Source organism: Salvia splendens, chromosome 9 (genome assembly GCF_004379255.2).
Source record: "Salvia splendens isolate huo1 chromosome 9, SspV2, whole genome shotgun sequence".
Classification (NCBI taxonomy): Eukaryota; Viridiplantae; Streptophyta; class Magnoliopsida; order Lamiales; family Lamiaceae; genus Salvia; species Salvia splendens.
This window is the reverse complement of record NC_056040.1, coordinates 26,171,416-26,181,858: the sequence shown is the minus strand read 5'-3', so window position 1 is coordinate 26,181,858 and position 10,443 is coordinate 26,171,416. Positions and strand designations below refer to the sequence as shown.

The following is a 10,443-nucleotide window of genomic DNA, read 5'->3' as shown; positions in this document are numbered from 1 at the left end:
ATCGAGAACGATGATCTGAGACAACAGGTTCGAGACCTCCAGCGCGACATCGAGAACGGTGATTTGCAACAATTGGTTCGAGACCAACATCGACGATTGGCGCGATTGGAGATGCGTCAGAGGGAAATCTAACCCAATGAGGTCTATTGCGCCGGAGTGTTGTTCGATGGACGACCCATTATTCAACGGCGACTTTACATCATATGATGCGGATGAAACATCAAAGAATAGTAATAGCAATATATTTTCGATGCCGGTGTATGATACGCATGTATACGACGAGGATATATTGTATGAGCTCCCTGGATTGATGAGCAAATCCATGCCTCCTTCCGTGAAATTTGACGGCGCTGCCGAAGACGAGGGCGTTGCCGTCGATGATGATGAGGAGTTGGAGGGGATTGTGGTTCCACCGCAGAGAAAGGGCGAGGAGAGTGACGTTTTTTATTCTTCGGAAGATGTTAGTTTTCAGAAATCGATGAAGCTCAAGGTAGCAAATTTTGATCCTTTCAATTATAATTCATCCGAGGAGTTGGAGGAAATTGTGGCTCTGCAGCAGAGAAAAGCTAGAGAGACTGAGGTTTTTTATTTTTCAGAAGACGTGGATTTCCAGAAATCAAAGAAGTTGAATAAAGCTGTTTATTATCCTTCTAAATATAATTCATCAGAGGAATTGGAGTTTGATTAATTACATAGTCGATGTGTAATACCCGTTTTTTTTAATCTTTTTAAGTTAAGATTTTTATTTTAAGAACGAGCGTGTGATAGACCTTGAATAAAATACCGTGTTTGTCTTGATTGGTTGTGAATGGAAATAGTGAATGCTTGAGTTATTGTTGATTAATTGTGTGGTGTAAGTTGTCGACGAGTTTGACGTGAGAGTCGTCGATGGGAAAATTTGGGCGTTCATTTACAATGTACTTGGAATAACACCAAAGTACTAAAATAATAAAACACCACAATTTAATCAATGTACTAAAATCATATATTTTTGGGCCTATCATTTTTGTCTACTTTTTTAGCCCATTTATCCTTATTCAATTGGGCTACTTTTAATATAGCAATTTATTCCTAATTCCTATTTAATTCCTACAGCCAACATAAATCTCTTCCTCTAAACCCTTCTACACGTTTCTTTACTCACCAAAACCTCCACTCCTAAAATCTCTCCAACAACCAAATAAATCAATATCCATCAGTTTAATATCCCACATTCACGTCTTTCACATCCAAGTAAAATCTGTGAAAAACCTACGGCAGTTTTTCTCCTCTTCCGTGAAGGTAATTTCTTCTTCTCCCATTGAGTTAAAAAATCTGCATATTGTTCAATTTCATAATCAAAATTTTCGAAATCATAGAGTGTGGAGGAGAAACCAGAGAGTTGTGATCTTTTTTAATACCTTCTCTTCTGCAAGTTCTGCTTCTTCCGTGAAGGTATATCCACTATTTTTCTAAATCCTCTGCATAATCACTTTAGTTCACGAGTCTTGGAGTGAATCATATTCTTTCCCTGCGAAAGCTCCATTCTTTAATACGTGTGGTAGCCTTCTAGTTCACCTCTGACCCCAATTCCTAAGTTTCATTATCTGCTCAATAATAAGTAAAATCAAATAAATTAGAAGAAAACCTAAGTAAAGGGGAAATGGGAAAAAAAACGTAAACGGACTTACAAGAGATGGTGAGAAAGAGAGCTGTGACTGGAGTGAAATTTTGTGCTTCTGTGTATGTATAAAGTATGGAATGAGTAATGGTTCCTTTGTTTATTTGTTAAATTTTTTTGTTGTGCTTGACTAAAAGTAAAGTTGGCCGTTTAAATGTGGTATTTGGGGTATGTGTATTGTCTTTTTATTTTCTTTGTTTTGGAGTAATTTGAGATAGAGAGAGAGAGATGCTTGCTGTGTTCGAAATGAAAAGGGAGAGAGGTACGTGGTTGATGGCTGGGAGTATACTTTAGTTCATTTGTTTAATGGCTTGGGCCATTTAATTTACCTACAAATTTTGGGCCTCAATTTAAATTTCTTTTTCTTGTTTAATAGGCCCACGGGGCTTTTGTTTAGAAGTAACCCAGCTTAATTGTCTGGGTGGGTTGACAGTATGGTGTATGGAGTTGAGTAGGGAGTATGTACGTGTGTTTTGGTTGGGAGTATATTTTGTTGACTTTTTTCCTTAGGCTTAAATATATTAAAGAGATAGATGGCTAGTTTAAAAATAAATGAGACTAAATAGAACAAATTTATGATGGCATAAATGATGAATGTTTAGTTCTCTGCACTTTTTGTTGATGTTGTTTAGTTTGATTATATGAAGTTTGTGGTAGAAAGGATGAATGAATAAATGGAGCACACACTTAGAATGCATGCATTGTTAAATTTATTATTTTTGCAAAGTCTAATTTTGCATATCATGATATTTCAAAAAGGGTGAACTTGTGCACGTTGTTGCGGTTTGGAACAGAAAATGATTGAGGAGTAAGCTTTTGAGGTGAGCTTTATTTTTAAATAAGAACTATGTCCTAAATACTTTTTATGTGAAAGGAGGTGGAAAGTGTTTGTCTTGCCATGTTTTGTATTTGAATGAACCTATCTGAAGTGGCTATGCCATGTATGTTAAATCGAATTCGGGTCACAGTAGGGTCGCAAACCCTGCTCGGACTAGTGTACACCCCGTAGATCGTGTGCTATCTCTTTGGAGTTGGTCGGTCTACTGACTTGGTTCGTGGCCACGTTCCTTGTCATGTATGTTCAGATATGGTGATGGTGAATGTGGATGGAAAATGGTCGGCCGACCGAACTTGTGAAATATATGTTTTTGGTGTACTTGGGTTTCTTTTAATTAAAACCCCCAAGGTCACTTAATTATGGCTTGACAAACTATGTTTTGGCATGTGTCCACTGAGTGCATCAAGTACTCAGCCCTGCATATTGTTTTTCTTAATGTGCAGATTGAGCGGCGATGGACGTGGAGGATGTTGAGCAGAGTTCATGGATTGTTTTGTCATGATTAATAATTGTTGGATTTGTCGTGTCTTCATACTCGGCATTTTCCGTGTCTTGAACACTTCCGCTAAGAGTCCTTTTCTTTAGAATTGTTTATTCGTGCAGAGTCTAACTCGTTGAAAATTGTTTACTGTCCATTCTTTATTTCCTTAGAGTTGGTATTATTGTTAGGAAAATATTATGACGTTTTCAAGGTTAATTCGATTATTAGATTTTTGGTCAAATGTGTATGTTTTCCCCTTTCTTCCCCGCTTCTTTAATCTTCCCCTAATTGTGATCAACCGTATTTTCTATGCTTAGAAAATGCGGGCGTGACACGATGTGACGAAGAGGAGGAGCCTGAGGAAAAGGGATATGACGAGAATCAGAAATTCGATGAATTCAAAGGGATTGATGCCGGTTTGTTTGCTTCTTCGTCTTAAAGATGGTAATCGAGAGAGGCGGAATTCACCTTGCTAGGCATTTTGGATACAGAGTATTGGGAGTAGAGAAAATCGTTGTATATTTCTTTGATGTGTTTATAATGATTTACAACTCCTCATTATATAGGGAGGATTTGTCACTATCTATGGAAATTGTATCAATCTATTCTAGGACATAATATTCTTTACATAATTCTAGTCCATCAATTATTCCCACAATCTTTTCCTTCTGTTGATACCTCCGCTGATATCTCTGTTGATATATTTTGACACTCCCCCTCAGGTTGAGCAACGGTATCTCCGATACTCAACTTGTCCAGAATTCCCTTGAAGACTTTCGGATGAACTGCTTTAGTTAGGATGCCCGCAAGTTGTTTTTCTGACCGAACGAATAGGAACTTTATGATCCCTCCTTCGAGTTTCTCCTTGATGAAGAGGCGATCAACTTCAACATGTTTGGTTCGGTCGTGCTGTACTGGATTTTCTGCAATACTGATTGCTGCTTTGTTGTCACACAACAATTTACTTTTCTGTGTAGGTGGAAAGCCAATTTCTGTCAACAACCTCCTTAGCCACATGATTTCCATCAGCCCACTTTTGATTCCTCGAAACTTTGCCTCTGCACTTGATAGAGCTACCACCTTCTGCTTCTTACTTCTCCAAGTGACTAAGTTCCCTCCTATGAAGGTGAAGTATCCCCCAGTGGACTTTCTGTGAACTGGATTGCTTGCCCAGTCAGCATCAGTATATCCATCAGTTTCCAGATCATCTATTTTAGCTAGGAACACTTCATAGTCAATAGTTCCTATTAGGTATCACACAATCTTCAATGCAACATCCATATGGTTGACTTGAGGTTGGTGCATGAACTGGCTAATAATGCCAACTGCATATGTGATATCAGGTCTAGTGTGTGAGAAGTAGATGAGTTTCCCTACTAACCGTTGGTATCTTTCTCGGTCTGCAAGGTCAGCTCCCTCTTCTATCTTCAATCCATGGCTGAGGATCATTGGAGTTTCTGCAGGCTTGCAATCCACCAATCCAGTTTCTGCAAGTAGGTCTAGAACATACTTTTTTGCCTTGGAAATATTCCGTGTCTGGATCTCAACACTTCAATTCCAAGGAAGTACTTTAGTGCTCCTAGATCTTTCATCTCAAACTCTTTGAATAGATTTTCCCTCAACTTTTGGATTTCCTCAGTATCGTCTCCAGTAATGATCATGTCATCCACATAGATGATCAGACATGTCATCTTCCCATCCCTCCTCTTTGTGAAGAGTGTATGATCCGAATGGCTTTGCTTAAACCCGTGTTTAATCATCGCTAGACAGAACCTCCCAAACCAGATTTTTGGAGATTGCTTTAATCCATACAGTGTCTTCCTGAGGCGACACAATTGTCCTGTTCCAAACACTCCTGAGCATCCATGAGGGACTTCCATATATACTTCTTTATCCTTCTCCAATTCACCATGTAGGAATGCATTCGTCACATCAAATTGGTGTAGAGGCTAATTTTTGCATGCCGCTATTGAAAGTAAGGCTCGAACAGTGTCCAATTTAGCAACTAGGGAGAAGGTCTCCTCATAATCTACTCCATACACCTGTGTGTATCCCTTGGCCACGAGTCTTGCCTTATATCTCTCGATTGAACCATCTGCACGCTGTTTTATAGTGAATATCCATTGGCATCCAACTGGCTTTTTTCGTGTCGGTAGTGTACACTTATCCCATGTCCCATTCTTGATGAGAGCATCTATTTCCTTCTTCATGGCCTCTCTCCAATGTTTATGTCTTGAGGCCTCCTCGAATGACTGTGGTATCTCCTCTTCTTCATATAGGGCAGCTTCAAATGCACGTGCCATTTCAGTAAGCTGTCCTTGAGCAATGTTTGCCACTGCATATCTGGCCTTCCTCCCTTTCCAGTCTGGAGAGTATCTCTGTGGAGGGACTCCTCTTGTACTTCTGGTGGCAAAATATATGGTTTCCATGTGTCTCCATCTCCACTACTAGTTTGGTAGTCATCTCCATTGTTCCTGTCAACATTAGTATTTTCTAACCATACATTATCCTTATCTGAATTGTTTACCCCAGAATTCGAAGAAGGGGTTGATGGTTGAGCAATGTCACGTAACTCCACGTCCTGTTCAGTGGGATTCGACTACCCGGCGGTACCACTACTTTCCTCTGTTGGACCGGCGTCTGTGACAAGACTTGGCTTAGGTTCATCCTCTCCCCCAGACTAGTTTCTCCCCTGGCTAGGCATAGGTGTAGGTAGCCAATTTAGTAGGTCACTAGTAGGACTATTATCCGACTGAATCTCTCCCTAACTACTAGATTGGCTATAAAGTATTCTCCTTCCACAAAATCACAATTCATAGTTGTGTGCATGCGACTTGTGGCCAGATCATAGCATCTTATAGCCTTTCTGATTTTTTCCATACTCTAAGAAAACACATTTGAGGGCACAAGGTGAAAACCTAGTACGCTCATGCTTAGGAATATGGACGAAGACCGAGCAGCCGAATACTCTAGGTTCAACTGATAGTGAAGATGGTAATTCAAAATGTTTGGAGAAAATGTGTAAGGGAGTTTTGAATTGTAGGATTCCAATGGGTAGGCGGTTCATGAGGTAGACTGCAGTGGCTATGGCTTCGGGCCAAAAGGTTTTGAGCTCTGGTAACTTCAAGGATGTATCTGTTTTTCCTTTCTGCCACCCCATTTTGTTCTGGAGTATAGGCACAAGAAGTTTGGTGGACTAAACCATTTTCTCGAAAAAAGTCTTGCATTTTTCCATTCATAAATTCTCCCACATTATCTGACCTAAGGATTTGGATGTTTTGATTGTACTGGGTTTGGATAAGTGTATAGAATTCTGTGAATTTTTCGAAAACTTCAAACTTATTTTTCAAAAAATAGACCCAAGTCATACGAGAATAATCATCCACAAATAACACAAAATAACGAAATCCCTGACCCCCAGTAATGGGTGCAGGACCCCACACATCAGAGTGAATCAAAGCAAACGGTTTTTTCATTCTAGTATTATTCAACTTAAAAGAGTGTTTATGGCTTTTGGCCAACAAACAAGTTTCACACTGAAAAGATTGCATAGAAGTAACTAGCTTAGGATAAAGTAGACGAAGATATCCTATAGATGGGTGTCCTAACCGACGATGCCAAAGCCAAGCCTGTCTGTCTGTCAGTCCGTGAGTCAGTATCGTAGTACTCTGTTGGGATATTTCATCCACATAGTACAGTCGGCATCGTTCAGTGCCAGGCCCAGCTATCGTCTCCGTCTTGATATCCTGTAACATACAAAATTTCGGTTGCATCAGTAATTTCCAGTTCAGTTCCTTAGTCACATGACTAATGGATAAGAGCTTATGTGATAATGACAGAACATAAAGACAGTTAGACAGGCGTAAAGTAGGGGAAATATTAATCGTTCCCGCCCCCGGACTTGCGCTAGGTCTCCACTGGCGGTTTGGACATAGGATTTTCTAGATTTTGAAATGGTTAGAAAATCCGAGGCATCAAATGACATTGTGTCGGTAGCCCCGCAATCAAATATCCATTGGGTGTCTTTGGTATTTGATTGTGCGGTAGAGGAACATGCTAGGGATTCAAAGGAATTTTTGCAATGAATAGATAGCTGAATTCCGTGTTGTTTTGGTAGCTGGGGTGCAATCTGCAATGTTTTGGCTGTATTGGGGTCATTGTGATGTTTGGATAAAATTCTTGAGGCATTTTGAGGTTTATGAAAGGTCTGGGGTGGTTTCTGGTATATTTGAGAAGAATGGGGTCGGTTTTGGGATTTTTGATTTTCTGTTGGTGGATTTTAGGATTTGGTATGGAGCTGGGGTATGGTTTGCAATATAGGAAAATTAGGGGGGTTGAATTTGGATTTCAGAAGACTTGGAGTATTTAAACGAAAAACACTCCTCATCTCTGAAACCCTAGCCGTTTCCCTTAATTTCTGGGAGACCCTAGCGCCGCCATTCTGTCCACCGGTGGGCGCCTTAGCCGCCGTCGTTCGAACCCCGCCGGCGTTGGACGTTGGTTTCATACCTTCTGACCATGCTCTGGCCATCGATACCGACGCCACTGCCTTCTTCTCGTCGTTGCCTCCCCGGGTTCTATCCTCTCCATTTGTGGCTGACGGAGGAGCGACGCTGCCCACCGATGGATTTTTCGGTGTAGGTAGCTCGCTCTCCAACAGCCACGGATGCCCGGCCTGCGATTCCTCCTCGATTTGAACTCTGGTTGGCCCTTGCCTTCTTCATCTCTTCCCACCACTCAGGATATCCGTGTATCAAGAAATAGGTATCCTTGGTGTGTTTCTTTCCCCCACAATGTGTACATACGAGTTTGCTCTTGTCTTTAACCCTCCGATTGACCTGAAATTTGGGAGGCGGTGGGTTGTTGTTCCGGTTTCTGTCGAGCGCACTAAGGTCGATTCCAATCCCGGAATCCTTGGCTTCGGTCTTGGATGAACGAATGTCGGCGTTGACTGCCTCTCACCTAACCATTCCATAGGTTGTTCTCACAGATGAGAGAGGTTCCTTGTTAAGGATTTCTCTCTTGATGGTGTCATACCGATCGTCGAGAGCCCATAAAAATTGGTAGACTATATGCCTTTGGGTGATTTGATTATACTTCTCTATGCTTGAGGGGGTGTCCATAGGATTGGGGTCGCGACTGTCTATGGATAACCATAGATCTTGAAATTTCTGCCATAATGCCTCTAATGTCATTCCTCTCTGTTTCATTCCATATGTTTGTCTGTGCAGGTTCGAAACTTGAAACGGATCTGCTCCGCTTCCGTACGTAGTGGCCAGACCTTCCCACAGATCTTTGGTCGCCTTGTACTGTGAGACTTCATTCACGAGGGTAGCCTCGATGTTGTTTATGATCCAGTTGAAACAGCAATGATTTCGTTGCTGCCACGTCGGATAGGTTGGATCGGTAATCGGCGGAGGGTCTGAAACTCCAGTGATGTGAGACGTCAGACCCTTCCCTCCGATGGCTCGTTCCATCAGATTCACCCATAGGGGGTAATTGTCCCCGTCTAGCTTGGTTTTCAAATTTATGTCCCCCAACGACTCTGGATGTGGGGACGGTTGGTTTGGTGTTTTGGGGTTGGTTGACATCATCCACATAAGTTCGGCAAATTGTGCGGCTGTCAGATTGATGGGGCTGTTATTGACGGTGGTGAGGGTGGTGTTTGAGTCGGTTTCGGTTTTGTCAGTTTCTGACATCGTTTGTTGCTGGTTTTTGCAGGTTTACAAAGGTCGGGAAAGGTATTTTTGGGACAATGATGATAATTTTCTGAGTCCCAAGCAAGAACAAACCTGCACTGATACCATCTTAAAGATGGTAATCGAGAGAGGCGGAATTCATCTTGCTAGGCATTTGGAATACAGAGTATTGGGAGTAGAGAAAAATCGTTGTATATTTCTTTGATGTGTTTATAATGATTTACAGCCCCTCATTATATAGGGAGGATTTGTCACTGTCTATGGAAATTGTATCAATCTATTCTAGGATATAATATTCTTTACATAATTCTAGTCCATCAATTATTCCCCCAATCTTTTCCTTCTGTTGATACCTCCGGTGATATCTCTGTTGATATATTTTGACACTTCGGAGTATGACGATGAGGATAAAGAAGCTGATGTTGTTTGGGAGACGATTGATAATAGGATGGATTCACGGAGGAAGGATAGAAGGGAGGCGAGGTTGAAGGAGGAGATTGAGAAATATCGAGCCTCAAATCCGAAGATCACTAAGCAGTTTGCTGATTTGAAGAGGAAATTGCACACAATGTCGACTGAAGAGCTAATGGATGAATTGCGTGATGTTAATTTAAGCGAATTCCTCACTGAAGCTGTAGCAACGATTTGTGATGCAAAGCTTAAAGCAGCTGATACACAGTCTCCTATACATATTTGTTCTTTGCTCCATCAAAAGAATTTGCTCCTAGTCTTGTTCTAGGTCTCTTAAAAGTCTTCATGCTGGGGAAATCTGCAGAGGATCTTGATGGAGACAAAAATTCAAGAACCATAAAGAAGCGGAGTACCTTAAAGCTTCTTTTGGAGCTTTACTTTGTTGGGGTTGTAGATGAAACTGGTATATTAGTGAAATTACTAGAATTGTTGGTTTATGTGAGACGGGATGATCGAGACAAAGTAGACTCGATGACGAGTCTTTTTCAAGAAGGGGAATATGATGCAGTTATAGAATATAAATATAATTTGTAGATGGAAAAATATTAAAAGTAATTATTTTTCCTTCTATAAATTAGATTTTTCTATTTTGATTATTTTCCTTTTGAATTTCTAGGGTTTCTAGACGCTTATAAATAGCGTTGTTTTTTTTTGTTTTTGGACGCAATTGATTTTTTATAATAATATTTCGTTTCACAGAAACTAGAGTTTCTCTGATTTTCTTCTCCGTTTAGTCAGTTTTCTCAGATTTCGGCGAGTCGCCAAAATCTCTCTAGACTATACACTCAGCGAGTCGTTGGGTCGTAGTCCCAAGCATCATTTTCCGTCCGTTTCCCACCTGCTTGAGCTCTTTTTCTACACATCCCACACAAAATGGTCAAAATAAAAAAATAGTATAGAACAAGATATAATCCTGCTGATTCTTGGCAAAACATGAACAAATACAAGCAAATCTAGCCTCTAAACTCATCAAATACCAAACACATCAAACTTCCCAAACTTAGATGCTTACTATTCCTTGAACAAGAAAGAAATAAACTAAAGCTTGGATTCAAAGGAATTTAGATATCATTGTTGTTCAGAAGAGATGGAAAAGAAACATATCTGAATTTAAACTCTATCCAGCCAAATCGTCTAATGCATGTCCACTACTAACTTGTGTAACATCTTAGACTCATGCTTTCTCTCTTAATAATATATGGTTTTAGAAATGGGTAACTGTGGCTAAATATATCAACTTTGACTTATATTGGGGTTCTTACCATTTTTTGATAATTATCTGTCAAAGAGCCGC

General features: G+C 40.4%; 1 protein-coding gene and 1 long non-coding RNA gene across 2 annotated transcripts; one reads left to right on the top strand and one right to left on the bottom strand.

Moving 5' to 3' along the window:
- The first annotated feature begins 1,139 nt into the window (after positions 1-1,139).
- On the top strand, positions 1,140-3,144 carry LOC121747367. Its single transcript, XR_006039193.1, has 4 exons — positions 1,140-1,281; positions 1,359-1,434; positions 2,420-2,481; positions 2,942-3,144. It is a non-coding gene; the product is annotated as an uncharacterized LOC121747367 (long non-coding RNA).
- A 4,793-nt stretch (positions 3,145-7,937) lies between these two features.
- Positions 7,938-8,570, bottom strand: LOC121749356. Its single transcript, XM_042143931.1, has one exon. It carries the CDS (start codon positions 8,568-8,570, stop codon positions 7,938-7,940), a length of 633 nt encoding a protein of 210 aa, XP_041999865.1.
- Positions 8,571-10,443: the final 1,873 nt, after the last annotated feature.

Coding starts and splice junctions, on each gene's coding strand:
- LOC121749356 (XM_042143931.1), bottom strand. CDS start 8,570: ATGTCAACCAACCCCAAAACACCAAACCAACCGTCCCCACATCCAGAG.